Consider the following 21,471-nt stretch of genomic DNA (forward strand, 5'->3'; position numbering starts at 1 on the left):
ACAATCACATCACATAACAATAGGAATCAAATACACAACATTATAAATAGAATTGACATGTGTGAGGTTTCCATTCATGTATATTACATAAGTAATAAAACTCTTAATACATAATTTTTTCTCTTTTTTCTTATCATATTAAATATCACATCTATTATTACTAGGAAAGCAAAGGGAGAGAAAGATGGAAAGGACAATAACATCAAGTGACATAAAGAGGAAATAGCATGTGAGGTGGTGTACACGTGCAAATGTGTTTAATAAGTTCACAAATTTACAGGCCACACTCACTGCAAATTGCACGGCCTACGAAGTGAATGAAAGGAAGAAACAGATTCACCAAATCCTTAATAAACAAAGAGAAGAAGAGCCAGAGCCTATCTTCTTCTTCCACTCTGTCTTAACCTGTTTCTTTCTCATGTTATGATCTTCTGTTCATTCACTCAGACACTTCTTCAGAGAGAGAGAGAAGCATCTTTCTCTGCAGCATTCTTCAATCATTTTGCTGTTTATGATAAGGTTTCACCTGTTTCCCTTGTCTGTCATTTTCTCCCTTCCATGAAAATACAACATGACAATGGGAGAAGAAGAGTCATTGGCAGCACTCCCATTTGACAGAACTGTTGAACAGGTTAAATTTTTGCTTTTGCTTTTGTTTTTTTGTAACAGTTCTGTTCATTCTTCACCTTCTCTTTTGACATGATTTCAAAATCATGGTCTTTCCTGTGTTGAAATATTCTCAGCTTTTCTTCTCTTTTTTGTTTCCAAAATTTCAAATTGTTGTGTTTCTGGAATGAAATCTTTGGCTTCATTGCCATTGAAGTACATTCATCTTCTGTAAAATTGATTTTGAGTTGTTTGACCCCATGATTGAAGTGTATCTTCCTCTGCAATGTGGTCAAAATTTGGTAATTACTGGTTCTAGTTCAAAATTTGAATTTTTTTTGTTATCAATCATTTGTTGTAATGATACCGATCCAGATATCCAATTTCTGGTATTAATTGTTTATTGATTAATATCAGTTCTTCAATTTTTTTGATATTTCAATACAGGACACCTCATAGTCATTCATCTAATTCTAGTTAAATTGTTGAATTTCTTCTTGTTTAAAAAGGGTTGATTTTTATTATCCAAATTATTTTTTCTCAAAAACCAGACAATCACACGAAGGATCAGCTTTCAGTTTGATACTTACATGAAAGCATCCCTGCAGTTTTTGTTTAATCATAGTTAGGCTGCAATGCATCCTTGTTTGGTTTGAAGCAATTTTCTTAGAGCATAAGAATCTTTGGACTCATGTTAATGTGTTTTTTAAATCTTAATTGCTCTTTTTCTCCACTTATTTTATTAAAAACATGCAGACATTCCTATGCTTGTGATATATACTATGTGTGTGTGTGGATGTTATGGTGTGGATCTATATGAAAGTAGCTGCACTTGTAGTCTTTATTTTGGAATTTCCTATGTTGCTGATATTTTGATATAGTTTCTGTATCTCCTTTGTTGTTCAATCTTCTCTGCTGTTTGTTCACCTTAGCTCCTAGAGAACTTTTTTTCTTTTCTTACCAACTGAAAACATTGGTTTGTATTTCTGTTCAGGCTATTGTGTCGATAAAGAAAGGTGCATATTTACTCAAGTGTGGTGATAGAGGAAAGCCAAAGCTATGTCCCTTCAGACTTTCTCCGGTAGGCATAAGTGATATTGGATCATATTTCTTAGTGCATTTTATTCTTAAAATTATTTTACAATTGTTAGATTTAGGAGCACCATATGTTTGTATATATATTCCACTAATCCAATGTATTATGTTCCCCAAAATATATTGTTGCTAACATCAGTGTGTGAAATTTGTTTGTCTTTTTTTTTCTTCATTACATTATGATATGTTGCTAAAATATAATCTTCTTTCCCCTGATTCTAGGATGAGAGAAACTTGATTTGGTACTCTGGCCAGCAGGAAAAACATTTGCGGTTGAGTGCGGTTACGAAAATCGTTCAAGGCCAAGGAAATGTATGTAAGAGTTTTCGCATGATGCACTGCCCACATGAATGTGAAGGTCTGAAAGAGAAATAAAAACAGTGAAAATCATGTTTTGGTCTAATAAATGGCTCACAATTTTTCAGATAAGGTCCCAGAGGCAAATTGAACAACCTGAAAAGGAGTACCATTCGTTTTCACTCATCTATGCAAACGGGGAACGCTCCCTTGAGCTGGTAATATTTGTGATTTATACATGACATAATAACATGTTTGGATCGGCTTCTCTTTCTTCACTATCAATTCTGAAACGCAGAAGCTACTCATAGAAGCTTCTTGTTAGAATCAATTCTGAAACTGTATTTGTTTTCCTATATTTGTAGCTTGACTTATCTATTCTAACTATAGATATGCAAGGACAAAGCTCAAGCTGCTTCTTGGTTTGTTGGATTGAAGGCTGTGATTTCTAGGAGCCAACAACCCAGAGCTTTTAGTAGTTTAAGAAGCTGCAAAGGGGTGCAGAGTTGTGTTAGTAGTCCAGCTGGATTCCTAAGAAGAAAGAAAAATCTTGGCCTTCTGGATGAAACCTCTCAATATACTCAGGTTTCATATATCTTCTTTGTTACAATATATTTTAACCTTTTTCATTTTTTGAAACTATAAAAATGTTTCTTTCACCTCTGATTTATAATTAGCTTTAGCTGCTTGTTTTATTATCAATTCCAGAGTTCTGAAGGGTGGGAAAAGACAAATAGTAACATATTATGAGAATGAAAGAAACATCTGAAAGATTTAATATTGCTTTTTGTGAAGATATTTCGTTTCAGAATTCAGGTTCAAAAGAGATGTTTTCTAATTTGTTGAAGAAAATTATGGTCATGTCCATGCACATCATGGTCAGGGAAAGGAAAATAATTAAATAGATATCTGTAGCTAACTAGCTATGTGTTTGAATTTCTGCACATGTATGTATATGATTAGCATATTGTCTATCTTTGTCCTTTTCATTTTCATTTAGATTCTTAATTTTAAAATAAATTTGTTCATTCCTTGGAGATAGAGAAAACCCATCATCAATACTCTTCAGATGATTTACAATTTTGATTTACGGGGTAATTGGGTTTAGAGAAGAATTAAACTTATTATTCAAGCTAAACACAGATAGGCAGATAGCTATTGGTTTAGTAATATTAACATGGATAGAAGAGTTTTCATTATATTTGGATTACTCAGAGAAAGTATTCTTGCTATAGCATGGTTAGGAAAAGATATCTCTATGATTTTCTGAGGTGCTTGTGCATTAATATGGTAAATTTTACATTCACAAATCACAATGACTCTTACAGCATGTGTCCGAGTAATTTTGTTAAATACTACTGCAATGCAATCATCAAACTCCAGAGTAACTTAGATTAGTAGTTTGCATGTTTTCTTTTCTCTTTCCCCTGTTAATATAAATCACATAGATCTTACTTTCTCTAGGAAAATTAAAACAATAACTTGTCACTTCTATCATTATTTTGAAGGTACACAGCTCATGTGCAAGTCCTACATTGTCACTTTCCGAAAGGTACTTTTCTGATGCCTTGTCATGCACATCAGACAACTTATATTCATCAGCATCTTTCCTCTCCAGCTCTCATGGAATAGCAGATAATTCGGTCCCAAGTTCTCCTTATATTGATCCACATACTCATAGCAAGCGTGATTCAATGCGCGTTGACAAGGAATCCAAGACGGATTTGTCCTACCGGTCTGCGATGCCTCCTTCCTCCCCACATGTAACAAATAACAATGTATTGAAGGATATAATGATATGGGGTGGAGGGATTGAATGTCTTGTAGGGATTGTGAATGAAAGGTTTGCACAACAAAAAAATTATTCTTTAGTTCCAAAGCTACTTGAATCCACTGCAATGTTAGATGTAAAAAATATAGCTTTAGGAGGAAAACATGCTGCTTTAGTTACAAAACAAGGGGAAGTGTTTTGCTGGGGTCAAGGGAAATGGGGAAAACTGGGGCAGAAAATTGATATGGACATTAGCTCCCCCAAAATTGTTGATTCTCTTAGCGGTATTCATGTAAAAGACATTGTCTGTGGTGAGTATCATACATGTGCTTTGACAGATTTTGGTGAAGTCTACACTTGGGGGAACGATGTTTGCAGTTTAGATTCGGTCGATAAAGGGAGAATTAAAAGTCATTGGATACCACATAAACTTACTGGACCATTAGATGGTATTAGTATTTCAAGTGTTTCTTGTGGGGAATGGCACACTGCAATTGTCTCTAGCTGTGGGAGGTTATTCACATATGGAGATGGTACATTTGGAGTTCTCGGGCACGGGGATCGCCAAAGCTTTTCGAAACCTAAAGAAGTTCAATCTCTCAGTGGTTTAAGGGCGAGGTCTGTTGCCTGTGGATCATGGCACACAGCTGCTATTGTTGAAGTCATGTTTGACCGGTTTCGGTACAATAGTCCCACAGGTAAGCTTTTCACATGGGGTGATGGAGATGAAGGGAGGCTTGGTCATGCTGATAATGGATCCAAGCTTGTACCGACTTGTGTTGCACAGCTTGTTGACTATGACTTTGTTCAAGTATCTTGTGGAAGAATGTTGACTGTAGCACTAACTAACATGGGTAAGGTTTTTGCAATGGGAAGCGCAAAGTATGGACAATTAGGAAACCCACATGCTAGGGATAGGGCAGTTATGGTTGAAGGAATGCTTAAGCAAGAGTTTGTGAAAGTGATATCGTCTGGTTCGTACCATGTTGCTGTTTTGACATCTGCAGGGAGTGTCTATACATGGGGAAAGGGTGAAAATGGGCAACTAGGGTTAGGTGATACTGAAGACAGACACACGCCTTGTTTTGTCGAGGCTCTAAGAGAGAGGCAGGTAGATACTATAACTTGTGGACCGAGCTTCACAGCTGCAATATGTTTGCACAGACCCATTTCTATTAGTGACCAATCAACTTGTAGTGGTTGTAGGTTGCCATTTGGATTCACAAGGAAGAAGCATCACTGTTATAACTGTGGTCTCTTATTCTGTCGCAATTGTAGTAGTCGAAAGGCTTTAAATGCGTCTCTAGCCCCGAGTAAGAGCAAGGCCTTTCGGGTCTGTGATCAGTGCTTTGAAAGACAGCAAGGAAATAATACACATTCAATTCTGGGCTCAAGGTCAAGAAATTGCAACAACCCTCAGCAGAACAATTTTGGTGATCTCACTGAAGATAGGGGAGGAACAACCATGACGCAGGGTCCTCTATTGTCTCCTGGTCAATCTTGTTACCGAAAAAGCATGCCGAGTGGAAGGAAGGACTGGAAAAACCAACAAGAAAACCAGCAGGATTTAGAAGAGAAATCTTCTGTGTTAAGTGGAGTGGCACCATGGGGGCAAGTTCAATACCCTGCACTATTTAAAAACAATTTAGCAGAATATTCAGCTATGCTTGTTTCTTCATCAAAAAATAAATTAGCTGCAGTTTCACCACTGAATGTAGAACCATCAGAACACAAGCTACCCTATGCAGAGACAGATACAAAAAAGTCTGATAAGATGCTCATAGAAGAAGTTCAGAGGCTGAGAGATGAGGTAATGATTCCACTTTTCAGTACCCTTAAATTGCCTTAGTTTAGACACATTTGATGCAAGAGAGCATTTCTTCATACAGTGCTTTTTGTGTGAAACTTTCTACAACCCTACTTTTCCTCTCTAAATCTCTCTTATCATGTCTATAATCACATCCCAGATTTCTCTTATCTCTTCCTTACTCTCTCCTCATTATAAAACAATTGTACAAGTATAATTTTTCATGCTGCAATATTGTACATGCATCTGTAAAGCAGTGAAAGAGAGTTCTTTCTCCTTCTGAATGTTTTGAGAAAAATGGAAATCCCTTCATAATTCACCAAATCATTATCCTTATTTAGATGAAAAGTACCTTTTTAATTGCTATAACACTACTGACAATCATGACTCCATTTCAACAAAAATAGTGCCATTTGCTCCTCCTCCAAACTATAGGGTCATGTTTGTTTCTGACCCAATGCATGATAGAACAACTACAATTTAGAATCCTTCTATTTTAAGCAGCTTTATTTAGGTGATTTTTCCTTTTTCCTTTGGCTTAACTGGTGTCACGTTTTAGTCTATAGAATGCAATATTCCTCTCATTCCAAGCTTCCTATATCCTTTGGTTGTAAATTAAACCTTCCCTACTCATTTGCTTGGTGAAAATTCATTTGTATTGTTGTTGCTTTGACGTGAAACCATTTCATATCTTTGTATAGGCAAGGAGACTTCAAGAGCAGTGTGATCTCAGAGACAACAAAATACAAGAGTGTCAACAAAAAATTGATGAGAGTTGGCTTATAGCGAAGGAGGAAGCTGCTAAGTGCAAGGCAGCAAAAGAAGTCATTAAAGCTTTGGCACTAAGGGTGAGTTCTTTATTACTATTGTTGTTATCATCATCATCTTTAGTTTGTGTCATGAACCAATTATACCAAAAGCTGAAGAGCGATTGGGTGAAGACGCATGAATGGCTTATATTGTTTTTAGCATTCCCCTCATGAAGAGTTCATTGGGTTTGAAGAGTGTACAATACACAGTCGAACTTCATGTGCTGAAACTTAACTTTTTTTTATTAGAAAATGGGGGGAAACAAGTATCGAACTTTATACCACTTGGTCATAGAGGTTCTGCTACCATGTCGTAAACCAATTATCTCAAAATTGACATGCATGAATGGTTTATATTACAATTGTAACAATTCGTAAGCTAGAATTTTCAATCTATTTGTTATCAGATAATTAAATCCTCGTTACAACTTCTAGCATTGTTTGGTTAAAGGTCTCCTAAAATTCCTCTATTTGGAGTATCTGTTAAAAATGTCTACAGTAAAGTTCTCAATGTCCCTATTGCCTTATAATTAACAATAAGCTCGTTTGGATATGGACCAAAAAGCACTTATTGGAGCTTAGCAGCCAAAAGATCTAGATAAGCTCCAATAAGTGCACTTTGGTCTGCGCTGGAACGGGTTCAATATATAATATAATAGCTCTAAATAAGTATATGGCATTTCTGCAGGATATGAGATGTTACTTCAATTATGCAGTCATTGTAATTTGGCCTTGCATTCTTTGTACATACACAGTAACTGATGTACCTATCAACATTACAGTTGCAGCTCCATACAATATCAGGAAAAGATAATGTTGGGCAAGAAGGAAAGGCTGGACTACATGAATCTCTTCCTAATTTGGCACCGGTACATACAGATATGAACAGTCCAAGAGATAGCAACATGGACAGTCTCTCCAATTCCCCTATAGTATTCTCTGCCACATTAAAATCCAAATTTGGAAAAAGTAAGTTCCTAAAAAATGATAGATCGAAGGAGAATTCTAACTTAACTCAAGCAGAACCTCAACAGGATACTGCAGATGGCTTGAAGGTTGAATGGGTAGAACAGTATGAACCTGGTGTTTATATCACACTTACAACCTTGCCATGTGGGAATACAGGCCTTAAACGCGTGAGATTTAGGTATGAACTTGTGGTTGGCTAAAATTAAATTCAGACAGTAACCATTTTTGCACAGATCTTATCAGCACAAACCACTCACTAATTTCAAGATGCTAGTATTATATTTTTGAATTTGAGCTGGAGTTAACTTGTGTTAGAAAATCAAACATTGAGAATGTGATAGTATGCATGCACATCTAAAACCAGTTATGAAACTGTACATAACAAGCTGTAACTCATAATTTGTCTAAATTGAAATCTGGTACTTTGGAGGATGACAAACCCTATTGAAAACCTTCTTTAGTGTACCTGATGTACCTATCAACCCTAATGAAATCTCATGTTATTTTGTGCTATGCTCTCTTCCCCTTATATCATGATATATATACATATTTACTGTCTTTATTTAATCATGGGATGGGAAATGTAGATTCCTTCTTAGTATTCTTATTTCTTCAAATGATCTGAAAAACAGAATCATTTCTGGCGAGAAGAATACAAAAAATGCACTCTTAGTAAGAATTGATTCTTAGATAAACTCAGTAATTTTTCAAGTTGAGGAAGAATTGATTCTTAGGTAAACTGTTATGAGTAGCTTATTCTGACTTCTGAGGGAAAAGTGATTGTGATGTGAATACAAAAAAAATGCACTCTAGTTTCTTATGTGTTATCTAAATCTATAAGGCATTTGTTGATTGCAGCCGGAAGCGATTCTTTCAGATGGAAGCTGAACGTTGGTGGGAAGAGAATCAATCTGCAGTGTACCATAAGTATGAGATTGAAGGATATAAAAGCACTAGCCAAAATCAGGTGAAAGGCTAAATTTTTACATGCCATTCATCTCTAGCAGTTTTCACTATAGTTTTTGGTAGGTGGTGATGTTGGGTTCAGGATTTAGATAACAGGTTTACTGCAAGAGAGATCAAGTTTTATTTATTGTATGAGCATTAGTATGGGCATTCCACCCTGTACAGTCACCAATAACAGTGTCTCTTAATTTTCTCAATTTTAGTATTATAAAGTTGTTCAAATGCTACCTCTTCCATATCATTTTTCTTAGTAGGGTGGTGTGAAATCTAACCGGATTGCGAACCAATCTGGTGCCCAGTCCATTGTGGAAAAACCGGCAGATTCAATAACAGGTCAGAATTGGTCAAGAATCGGGTCGAACCAGACAGTTTTATTTTGTTTTGTTGCTTCTTTTTTTTTTGAATCCAAAGTTTTTTACTGACCAACATTGCTTATGAGTCATACTCAACAAAAACCAATCAATTGTAATCCGTAAACATACTCCAAATACATAATTTGTTAATCATGAATCATGTTCGAGCTTTACTCTTCAATTTCTAAACCATAGAAATAAATTTATTCAATTCTGTTTCACTATCTTTTACTCGAAGCTTTTGCTCCATGTGGGGCCTGCAGTCTGCCTATGCACTTTTCTTCTTTTACATTCAGATATTTGATTATTTCAGTCTGAAAAGTATGCATAATGTGTTTCTTTGCCAAGCAATATACCTTAAATTAAATATGTAAACGCTACTCATAAATTTTAATACAATAACACAAGAACGTACTGAATCATTACAAGCACTGTATCTTTGTAATATTTAATGTTGTACCAATGTGAAATCGTCAAGGAGACAAGGAGTATAAGTTTTCACATACTAGAATATTAGCATACAGTTGTTTATGGTAATAACCGATGGTAAAAGCAGCCGATGAAGTTTAACTTTACATGTAAGATGAATTTCTAAGCAAGTAACCGTGCCAGAACTTATAGGATGATTGACATTCTGTTTATAATAAATTTTAAAATAAGCTAAGTATTGAGAAAAACTTAATGTAGATGGTTAAATAGAAGAAAACCTTACAAATATTTCAAGGTTCACTCGAAATGCAAGCATATACTCACTTCGAATTACAATCATCAATGACTAGTTCGAAGTACAAGTTTCATGCTCAATCCTAACTGCAAACAACCAGGCCAGTTCAAATTGCATGATCACCAAACAAGCTAAGTCTGAAGTGAAGTCTCAATTGGTCAATCTGAACACAAGCTATCAAAGTTGATTTGAAGATCAAGGTCTCCAAGATCCATTTGAAAAGAACCAAAACACTAGTGCTACAGCTTCCAAGGGTAGTTTGAGGTCAAGTATTCAGAACTCTTCAGGAAGGTTTCCTAGTATCCAAAGGAGAAAAAGTACTTACCGCGTCTACAGGCAGTTATTTTCATGTACTTTAATTGCTAGTTAGATCAAATGTATGGCATAAGGTAGATTAATAATTACAACTTACAATGAAAGATGTTAAAATTGAAACTACTGTAGGGGAAGTAGCAATAGACAATGAGCATCGAAGACAAGCAAAAGATATTGCATCTGCTATTTAAAAATAGATTTTTAAGATTGAATGAGTGATTCAGAAGCTTAAAGTTAAAACTGTAAAAAAATGATGAAAGTGTTGAATCATGCGGTGAAACAAATAATATTTGTAACAAGATAATTAAATGACCAATATTATATTATGGTTTATGATATTTTTTTTTGAAATCGATTATGATGGTTGTCTGTTACTGCATTTGGTTTTTTTTTTAACATCGGAAATATAAATTGCACCCGTTAGGAATCGATCCATAGACCTCCCCTACCTAGTTCATATGTCCTCCAGCCCCTACCACTTGAGCTATATATCTTTTTTTTTTTTTTGAAAAGGAGCTATATATCCTACGGGACAATAAAAATGTTTATAAACTGCATTTGGTTATAAATGTCTTTTAATTGTTATAAATATGTTCAAATTATTTTCATTATGACAATATCATACACCCTCCGGTCACTATTATAAGCAAAAGTTTGTTTTTAGATTCATTCAATAAATGATGTATGTGACCATTTTAATGACCACATACATCATTTATTAAATGAATCTAAAAAACTAACTTTTGCTTATAATAGTGACCGAATGATGTATTTGTATTTGGGTTGATAATTATTGAATTCAAATTTTTGTTTTTATACCGCATTTGGGTATATATGTTAAGTCCCATGCATCGTCGTTGATGCTTTAAAGTTGATCATGTCACTTGTCATTATGTTGTTCTTAATTTTTGTTCTCATTTCTCTTTGGGTAATGGCAATGATCAATGATTACTATTAAGTACTAAATACACCCTCCGGTCACATATAATGATTAGATACATTCATTAAATGAATGAACTTAAAATTTTTTCTTTTTGTTTATATATGTGACCGGAGGGTGTATATCTAGTTTTCCATATTATATTAGGCACTTGTCTATGATAAAAGTGTAATTCATATTAATTTAACCTTCAACTGTGTAGTTTAGTAAATAGTTAGATTTAGTATAGATTTTTTTGTTGAATTTACAGTCTCATCCCTATTTTTGATGTAGGATGGATGCTAAAGAGAATCCATGAAAATTTCATTTAAGAAAAGAAACAAGACGGTGAAGAAATCCATTTTGGAGCAAAGAACTCGCTCAAGTCAAAGAAAGTTCACTCAAACCAAAGTTCCAGGAAAGATTCTCGCTCTAATCGAGATTGAATTTTGCTTAAGCGAGCTATGGCGGTGCAGGAAATTCCCGCGTGAAGAAAGCTAGTCGCTCGAGCGAACCTGAATCTCGCTCGAGCGAAACTAAGACGACATGAACTCTGTAATTAGTCTGAAATAGGGCATAACAGAGTTAGTTCGTATTTTTTCATCTTTTCTTCATTTTTCTTCACTTCCAAACCTTAGAAGCAGGAGAGAAAGCTAGGAGTAACTTAGAGGAAAGCTTGGATGCTAGATTCAATAGCGGAACACAGTTCCAGATTCGATTTTTCATTCTTCTCTTTGATAATTGAAAAGCTATCTATGGAAATGGATAGCTAATTTCTCTTTTGCTGGGGTTAGATGAAGTTGTTTTGATACTTATGTATTCTATGTGATTCTCCTTGATATAAACCATGTTCTGTATCTATGATTCAATGATTTTCCTTGTTCTTCGTGCTATGTTTTGGATTGATCACCTAGATCATTTTGATTGATTCGAACTTGTGTTGGGAACTCACATGTTCTTGAGTCTAAAATTGAGTAAAAATAATCTAATAAGTCCAATGTCTAGGAATGGAATTAGGATTTGTTAGTCATAGAACACCTAAACTTCAAGATAATGATTTTTCTTAATTATGTGAGGAATTCATACTCACGAGTAGAGAGTTATTGTTATCCACTCATGTGAGGAATCCATGAAGTAGGGTTGAACTTGTGTAGATGAATCATATGCACAAAGATCAAACAATGAAATTTAATCCTAACAAGTTTTAATCCCTATTGATATCTATCTTTGTTTTCTTTGTTATCATTTTCTATTTGTTTCAAATATAAACTCAAAATCTTATGAAACTCATTACTTAAGTTACTAAAACTATTGAACGGTAGAGTATTACCAATTTCCTGCTGATACAACAAAACCCTATGATATACTGCAATTGAGTCTTGAAGATTTTAAAATTAGTTTTAGTATAGAAAAATCTCTCAACAATCACTGCTGCCACTTTGCTAGAAAATAGGGAAAACAAGTGATCAAGTACCAAGTTACTCCCTCCGTTCCTAAATATAAGACCTATTCCAAAAAATTGCGCTTATTAAGAAAGCACTTAATGTGACTAATTAGTGTATTGATTTTTTAAAAATGCATACATTCTTCCCTATTTACCCTTTGTCATTTTCTCTCACTAATAAGCATTGCATTTATATCAAAAGTCATAGTTAGTTGAATTAGTAGTAATTAATGGTAGGTAGTAACTTTAGAATTGAAAACATACAATTAATGTGAGGGGTAAATATGGAAGAATACAAAACCTTATGCTAGATTATCGTAAGAGGTCTTATATTTAGGAACATGAAAATTTTGAAACTAAGTTTTATAATTAGGAACGGAGGGAGTACATGATTAAACTCAAACATTCAGTGATGATGTATACTCGATAACAAATAGAATATAAATATATATATATATATATATATATATATATCAATGACAAAATAATTCACTTTGAAAAACAACTTAAAAATAAAAAAGGAGCTAAAGAATTTTCAATTTGAACATAATGTTGGATTGTTGGTGCTCTTATGTTGAAAATAACTCGAATATTAGCGTCGGCTACAACTGACGCTAAAAGTGTAGAAGTGATTTGATCTATAAGACTGATGCTAATAATTATGAAATAACGTCTATCATGGCAATTAGTATTCTGTATTAGCTAAGAGTCAGTTTAAGCTAAATGTAGCGTCGAGCATCTTGACAGAAAATTAGTATTAGCTTCGTGTTGTTTAATGTCAGTGTATCGCCGACACTAAATCGACATTATAATGGTTATAACGTCGATTTTTTTTATTGTTAGTTTCGTCTTCCCGCTGACAATAAAAAAGGGACAAATTATTGATGTGTATATAATGTGATGTAATAAATGGAGAAATACAAGAGAACAATATGGTGTAAATTGAGTGTGTACACTACTTGAATTTCTAAATATACCAAAAGATGGATGGGTCCACCTAATATGCACCACTTTTTAGTGGTGTAACTTTGCACCACTATGTTAATTGTCCATTTTACCCCTGTTCAAAAAATTAATCCCATCAAAATTCACCCGGTAATACCAATATTTTTTTCTTTTTATAAAATAATTTTTTAACAGGGGTAAAATGGATAATTGGTATAGAGGTGCAAGGTTGCACCACTAAAAAGTGGTGCATATTAGGTGGCACCAAGATGGATTCATGAAAGGGAAAGCATGGCATGAGGTAGACATCCTTGGGTTGGCCAGGAAAAGTATGAGATAACTTACAAGTGATCCCACCATGCCGCGTGGATGCTTTATTTATTTCACGTGGCAAAAGCTGGTCCCACATGGGTCCCACTTTGGACAATTAGTTGTTAATGGACTATCAATATGCTCTAAAACGTGATCAAACCATCAAGTGAATTCCATTATTAATTTTATGCACATTCTCTTCAACCATTACAATAAGTTTAAGGGGTTTTTTTAAGTAAATGGTTAAGGGTTTAATTCTTATCTTTTGTAAATTGGGATTTTTTTTTTATTGATTAACCCTTAAAACTGAATATGTTGAACGACTGCTAGGATCGATAAAACAAATTACAGTCCATTTTTTCATTATTGATCTTGAACAGGAGTCTCATTAATATTTATCTTAATTAACTTAATAATTGCTCAACCAATTACCCTTAATTATAAGAGTTTATAATAATAACTATCTTTTATTAATTAAATTAGTGTTGTCATAATGAGATCAAACCGGCCTGACTAACCCGAAACCAGAACATTAGTAAAAACTCTTAGAATATTTTTTTTATAGGCAAATGTTAGTGATTAGTTGTTAGTAGTTACAAATGTTACTCCTCAGAGTTCGAACTCTGGACCTTCATCTCCAACACCTATTTCTACCTTTAGCTCAACCAAGTGAGCTACCCCTCCCACCCAAACTCTTAGAATAAATATAAAACTATTCATGTGGTTCTTACACAACAGTTTACATTTTGGGATAATTAGTTGTTTAACGTGGTATCAAAGCCTCTATGATCAAGCAGTCTAGAATTCGATCATTACTGCTCTTAACTAGAGCTTTTGAGATAATTAGTTGCTTGAAAAATAAGTAAAAAAAAAACTGCCTCAAATATAATCAATTAGGGAAAAATGAGCTTCCTTTATTATATCCAAAATCGAAGTACACTACTCGTCATCCCCTCCCTCAAATATATAACATACAATTGATGCAAAGTTGCTAACATATATTTAGTTTGCTTATGTTGTAGAACTTGATCATTGAACTTTTTCATATTATCAATTAAAAAATACCATCGTTATGAACGTTTTAATCATAAGTATTAATCAACTTGTTCTTGTAATCATTGCTTTGTTCTCATAACAAATTATTGGGATTCGAATGGAAAGCTTTCATATCAGAGTTCTCACTAGCTAGCTATTATAATATTCAAACATACATGATATTTACATATACCCACGTCAAAAACAATTAAAGAGAACAGGAACACAAAAGATGAAGTTCATGAGAATATCAATTGCAAGAAAAAGAAGTGTGAAAGGGTCGTTTTGTTTAGTTATGAAACAGCCGCCAAAGTTCGTTGTCACGTTAATGAAGATTCTTAATAAATCCAAAGAAAAAAGGCATCATGCATGATAGCAATGTGAGCAGAGACCAGAATCCAAGAAAGAACAAGCAGGAAGCATAGGATCATTATAGAAGATCAGAAGAGAGAGTTATAATGTAATAAAATATAGTAATATAAAGTAGTAATAGCCATGCATTAATTCAATCTTCAAACCAAAGATAAAAGGAATCATTCATTTGATCAAAAAAACAAATGAAAAGAAAAGTAGAAAGAGAGAGAGAGAGAGAGAGAGAGAGAGAGAGAGAGAGGGGTGGCACAGACAGAACCTATAGAACCCTATTTTGCTTTTTGTTTACCCAATCTAGCTTCTCTCTCTTTTTGTCCTCTTTATTAAAACCCCAAGCAACCCCAACATTCCACCCTCTCTCGCTCCTCTTTGCTAATTCCCAACATTCTCTTTCAGCTAATTCTTCTTGCATTTCTCTCTCCCTGTTCTTGACTTTGGATCTTCTTCCTCTCTTATCAAGGTCTTTCTCTTTAATGCTTGGCTATGGAACTAGATTATTTTTGTCTTTTTCATACATGTTTCACTCGTTTGAGAAATTGTAGTTGTCTCTCCAAACAAATATTTTCTTAGAATTCAAATTTATATTTTCATCCTTACAATAGTGTAGCATGTTTATCTGTTTGCAAAATGATTTTTTGGTCTTTGACCGACATCTTGTTAGTGTTATGTTATTTTTGGAAAGCTTGTTAGTGTTATGTAATTAAATGCATGCGCACTACATAAAGATATTTATGTTTGATCAAGTTAGCTAATAAGGTTCTAAATTTTTTGTGACAGGGTATTGAATACTTGGTCATTGTTACTTGGAATTGAGCCTTGTGACCTGATTTTTTAGGGTCACGAGGCAACTACCAGCTCCATAGTTAGCTCATCAGTTGATTCCTTTATACATATATGGCACCTGTTTCATTGCCTCCTGGGTTCAGGTTCCACCCCACAGACGAAGAACTTGTTTCTTATTACCTCAAGAGAAAAATCAATGGTCGTAACATTGAGTTGGAGATCATCCCTGAAGTTGATTTATACAAGTGTGAACCATGGGATTTGCCAGGTAAAGCTAAACAGATTTTTTTTCATTCTTGCCAAGTTGTTGTCATCTCTCATTTTTATTTGTCATCTCTCATAATTCACCAGTAAGAGAAAATTTCATCATTTTATAATTTGATTCACTAATATCTAAAAGTTTTTCTTGTTATCTAGCTTAAGATTTGAACATTGACTATGACTATGAGAGAATCCCACTACACACATAGAGAGTAGAGACTAACAAAATCATGAGGAGGCCTACGTTTAAAACATCCTTCACTTTCTTTTGATTGGCAAATCATTATTGGTTAATGGGCCTGCATTTCTCTAGGCACTTTTAACACTTTTAACAATCCAACAAAAGAATCTTAAAAAAATGGGCCTGCATTTCTCTAGGCATTATTTGCTTCTGATCTTATTCAATTATGAAACACCGACTCTCTTTATTGGTCAAGTATATTTTTCTGCTTTTGCATAAAATATTTAGGGGATGTATGTCCTTGTGGAGGATGGTCCTTCAACTAAGGGTTCCTACTTTGAACGTCAAGACATAGTAATGTGGAAATAGTGGGATTCCCACGTAAAAAAAACACAGTCAACAAAAGAAAAGGACTACATTCTCTAGTCTCTGCATACATCATATATACATGACTGCCATGCAATCTACACTTGACATTTCTCATCTTGATTGCATTTTCTTTTCTTACTCATCTGCTTTACCATTGAACAAGTCTGGTTGGTTAAAAGTCTTTCTAAGAGTTCTGCTTTTAATGATCAATTTTTCTACCCATGATTTTAAACGGTTACTTTTAACCACTGAAACCGGCACACATCTCAATCAATGACCAAGTTTGATATTGAAAATATAAGTTTTATCTATTCAAAAAAATATTCTAGCATTCACCAAACAAAACTAATAAGAAGAGAAAATAGAAGTTTACAACTTTTCATGATTATCAGGTAAACCAATTACTACAAGTATTTGTGAAAATGTTAATTATGACAATGCAGCGCATGTTTGGACAGTTGAAACTAAAATTAAAAACCAATTTTGAAGAAACGCTTTTGTGAATAGCTTTTGATATCAATATGGTGTTAGAATTGATTACGAAAATAAATGAAGTTATTCATCATATATAGCTATAACCCAATTGATACTTACAGGGAAGTCATTGTTACCGGGAAAAGATTTGGAGTGGTATTTCTTCAGCCCTCGAGACAGGAAGTACCCAAATGGATCAAGAACCAACCGTGCAACAAAATCTGGATATTGGAAGGCCACAGGGAAGGATCGTAAGGTGCACTCTCAGAGTCGAGCAATTGGAATGAAAAAAACCCTAGTTTACTATCGAGGAAGGGCGCCACATGGATCTCGCACTGGTTGGGTCATGCATGAGTACCGTCTTGATGAGAGGGAATGTGAAACTGCTACTGCTTCAGGCTTGCAGGTTCAACACCTCCTTTCCTTTCACCTCTCCTCTTCCTTTTTTCTGAAAAAAAAGTTTATCTAAATGTGTTATTTTCGGTTTTCATACCATCGAAACTAAAATAGTCTATGTTTCTTGGTCTTAAGGCGTTTTGGACTAGACCACCATTTCAACTCATACTAATACATTCTCTGTAATCCATAGTAATATTTTGGGCCTTTTGCACTTTCAACCCAACACTTTTCGGTTGAACTCAAAAGTCGATAATGTTTAAATCAATATTTTCAATTTGTTTATCTATTTTTAGCTTTGAATCTGTGAAATCATATTTGTGTTGACGTAAACTAAAAGTTAATAAGGTAGTACCATTGCTTTAAATATATTTCTTGAATAAAATCAAGTGTTATTATAAAATTTAGAATTACTCATGTCATGTTTGAATTTACAAATGTTTTAAATCCATAGACATCTGATTATTCTTTCAACTGATACAATAAATAATTTTCATTTTAAAATTCTAGAGGATAAAATTTGATTTTATTTACAAATTCTAATTAATTTCAGGATGCATATGCTCTTTGCCGTGTGTTCAAGAAGAGTACAGTGATTGCCCCAAAAGTTGGGGAGCAGTATGTTAATGTCACCAGACATGCAAATCAGATGACAAGTGAGCAATCATCAAGCATTGAGCTCTATTCTGAAGGAAGAGGAGAAGTTTTAGAGAGCACAAATTATTTGATGCCGTGGGATACATGCTCAACCCAAAACGTAAATGGGGCTCCAGCATCTTACTCATCATTTCCCAATAGTGGCACAAGGGATAATGGGATGTGGTCACAGTTCTCATCCGATGACTTGCTCAATCTTCCAACATCTTCTTCATCATTTCCCAATTATGGAGCCATACCTTACCCACCATCCAAGGTACTATAAGTTTTTTACACAAATTAAATTTGGCAAATTGCAATTACGATACTTATAGCGTGTTTGGATGTGCACCTGGCACACTTCAAACACATTATTTTAAAAAACATGTTATTTTAAAAAGCTACAAGTTGTAGCTTATGATTCAATGGTAATATGTAATTTCTGGAAGTGAATCCAGGCATCTAAGACACGTTATTTCAAAAGCTACACAATGTAGCTTATTATTGAACCGCTTCCCTTAGGTCATAGCTAGATTAACAAGACAGCTTAAATTTTACCTCACAAATCCAAGGCACTACAATGTCTTGTTTACCCTTTACATGATTTAATTTGCAGGTGGATATAGCACTAGAATGTGCAAGGATGCAGCACAGGTTTACCATGCCTCCCTTGGAGGTAGAGGACTTCCCACAAGTTGGCAATTCTGAGCTGAAGATGATGACACAGGCCTCGGGTTCCATGTCCGGAAGCAAACGTGAAACAGATATCTTGCAGGAAATTCTTTCAGTTGCTCATGTTTCCCAGGAATTGATAAACCAATCCAGCTACTCACAGGCATTATGGGGAAGCAATAGTGACAATTATGCTCCTCATGAGAATGATTTTACTTTTATGGTTGACACTAATAATTACAATCATATGAATGACATGAACTCCTTGAGATATGTTGACAAAGCATGGGAAGATCCAAATGCAAGATCAATAGACATCATAGGAGATCTTCATGATGACTTCAAGGCTGATCAGAGGATGGTGGAGAATTTAAGATGGGTTGGAATGTCAAGCAAAGATTTTGAAAAGGTATGCCGTAATGCTAATATTTAATTTATTAACTTGAAAGTACTGCATATTATATTTGCACATATTTCTTAATTATAACAATCATACAAACCCATTAGCTTAAGGTAAAGATCCCAATATGGATTTTAAATTTATATATAAAATTTAGTAATTTAAACATATTTGCAATCACTTAGTGCGAGCACCCCATAACAAAGGAATTAGTCGATGCAGTCTACTAGTAACACAATTCTTGGAGGATACATGTGAAATAGATTGGGAATTGCTAGTCTAGGATGTATGTATTTGTTAATAAACTGAGTTATGATATATAGTTACATACACACCTTCACCCATTTTTCACCTTCAATTTCTATCTATTTTCATCTTATTTATCAATCAAATCACTTATCACATCTTTATTTTTTCTCTTTTTTTTTCCTCTTTCTTCTTCCACCTCTCCACACATCAAGAGTGAGGTGTGAAGATATTATTATTCTAATAAGCTAACATTCGATTTGATGTTTATTTGCGCAATTTGTCAGAGCTTTATGGAAGAGCAAAAGGTAGTTCCAATTGAGGATATTTCGAGCTTCCAAACTATCAGGGAAGAGAATGAGGTGCAAGGTATTAAATCAATTAAAAGTTTTGTACATGATATTGCTTTTTCTAATGATCATTGGTGATGTAAATTTTTCTCATTTTATTTTAACAACAACTTTTATTGAACTTTCATTTGCAGCAGAATCTGAGCAACAAAATAGCAACAAAGAACTCAATGATACTGACATTGACAATTTCTCATTGGAGTTCATCAATGATGATGACCCCAATGTGAACTTTATTGATGATGGCAACATTGACTATTCAAATTCTTCAAGCTTTGAGGTAGTAGAGGAAACAAAAGTGAGTCATGGAATGTTTGTTTCCACTGGCCAAATAGCCGAGACATTCTTTCATCAAATAGCTCCTTCACAAACTATCAAAGTTCAACTTAATCCAGTAATGACAAACAAACATTCTATAGAGAATGCAGAGACAATGGTTATAAATCAAGAGTACTCTTTGTTTTGGAAGTTTAAGGACTATGCGTTGGGGAAGCTGATAAAGCCATCAAAGACAACAGCAAGTGCACTTTTATACATCTTTGCAATTTTGTTGATGCATGGTGGTTATTTGAAGGAACAAGTGGAAGATTGGAAACCAGACCTTGTGGATGTAAAAATGAGATCCCAATCAGCTGAGAAAATAACATGGTATGAGGAAGAAAAAATTGGGATTGTTGGTATCAAGTGTGGGAAAGGATTTAGTGTGGTCTTGAAGAAGATAGGCATCTTCCTCACCATATCTTTTGCTCTTTGTACCGTGTGGGCTAACCACATTACAGTGAGCCCTTGAGCTCCTAATTAATTTCTTTTTGTTTTTAGCTTCTAACTTAAGAATTTTATATAGAAGGATCAAATTATTACATTCTAAAATTGGGTTTCCCCCACCAATTTACTAGGACACATTGTACCAAGATATATACTTGTATTTTAATTCATTAATATGTAATTTCAAATTCATTCAATCATTTTTCTTTTATCTTGTCACCCGTTCGGGAAACAATTGCATGTTTCTTTCAATAAATGTCTTTTTTTTACAATAATAAATGTCTTTCTCAAGATTCAAATTTATGTTTTCATCCTTACTAGGTCTAGCTTGCTTACCAATAGATCAACAACTGATATTCAATTTGTTCATCTTCATTTTTTATTTAAACCAAATAAATTGAAGTGTTAAAAATTAGTGCCTTAGCTTATTTTAGAAAATTCTTAGCTTATTTGTTCTTCTTCATATTTCATGTTCTTTGTGTAAGCAATTTCCCTGAAAATTATTATTTAACAGGGGAATTCTAGTAAACACCATTAGGTGGTGTATCCATTCACACCTTGTAACATATAGAGTTAAATTTGTAATAATGTTTGAGTTATCATTCTTTCACACTCTCGCATCATTTAAAATTGTTATCTATTTTTTCTTCTTTTTAAATCATATAACGTATCATATATATATATATATATATATATATATATATATATATATCTCTTATTTTTCTCTTTTTTCTTCATATTTCTCACTCCACCTCATTTATACTTATATTGAAGTGTAAAGGAAATTTAATTTAAACATGTTTGATAGAGTTTATAATATAGCTAACCAAGTGGGTTGACAACTTGACATAATGATTCATCATTTCATTCTTAAGCAAGTCTTTAAGGTTTGAATCTCAACTCTTGTGAAGGGAAAAACATATTTGGTCACTTCCCTACTGTGCTTAATACGATACCGTAAAGCGATGAGTTAATCTCACAACTATCAGCTGTAGGATACCTTCATTAACACCGAAAAAGAGTTTGTAGAAAAGGATAATCATACACACTACAAAAAAATGTTATTTTAGCCTCTAAAATTATCATCAACAACAACTCTGACCCTAAATTTGACCGGTTAGAATTAGCAACAACCCAACAAGATGCAAAGTCAACACAAACTGTCCAAAAAAACTGACTGACCAATAATAAATGGAGTC

The 21,471-nt window shown here is 34.0% G+C and overlaps 2 protein-coding genes across 5 annotated transcripts; both read left to right on the forward strand.

Annotated features, from left to right (window-relative positions):
• The first annotated feature begins 243 nt into the window (after positions 1-243).
• LOC130723269 (PH, RCC1 and FYVE domains-containing protein 1) lies at positions 244-8,542 on the forward strand. 3 transcript variants are annotated; one of them, XM_057574252.1, is made up of 10 exons: positions 250-631; positions 1,601-1,687; positions 1,924-2,013; positions 2,127-2,216; positions 2,389-2,583; positions 3,507-3,550; positions 3,617-5,579; positions 6,278-6,424; positions 7,168-7,532; positions 8,213-8,542. In XM_057574252.1, the coding sequence occupies exons 1-10, from the start codon at positions 572-574 to the stop codon at positions 8,331-8,333; spliced, it is 3,162 nt and encodes a 1,053-aa protein (XP_057430235.1). In that variant the 5' UTR covers positions 250-571; the 3' UTR covers positions 8,334-8,542. The 3 variants fall into 3 exon arrangements, with proteins under 3 accessions (XP_057430236.1, XP_057430235.1, XP_057430234.1); XM_057574251.1 differs by having other exon boundaries at positions 251-631; positions 3,507-5,579; XM_057574253.1 differs by lacking the exon at positions 8,213-8,542 and having other exon boundaries at positions 244-631; positions 3,507-5,579; positions 7,074-7,351.
• A 6,498-nt stretch (positions 8,543-15,040) lies between these two features.
• Positions 15,041-20,489, forward strand: LOC130726704 (NAC domain-containing protein 54-like). Of its 2 annotated transcripts, none has more exons than XM_057578000.1 (7): positions 15,041-15,199; positions 15,517-15,790; positions 16,930-17,213; positions 17,757-18,116; positions 18,456-18,920; positions 19,445-19,526; positions 19,642-20,489. In XM_057578000.1, exons 2-7 carry the CDS (start codon positions 15,634-15,636, stop codon positions 20,295-20,297), a joined length of 2,004 nt encoding a protein of 667 aa, XP_057433983.1. In that variant the 5' UTR covers positions 15,041-15,199; positions 15,517-15,633; the 3' UTR covers positions 20,298-20,489. The 2 variants fall into 2 exon arrangements, with proteins under 2 accessions (XP_057433983.1, XP_057433984.1); XM_057578001.1 differs by having other exon boundaries at positions 19,645-20,489.
• The last annotated feature ends 982 nt before the right edge of the window (positions 20,490-21,471 follow it).

The sequence above is a fragment of the Lotus japonicus genome, chromosome 6, assembly GCF_012489685.1.
Source record: "Lotus japonicus ecotype B-129 chromosome 6, LjGifu_v1.2".
Lineage (NCBI taxonomy): Eukaryota > Viridiplantae > Streptophyta > Magnoliopsida > Fabales > Fabaceae > Lotus > Lotus japonicus.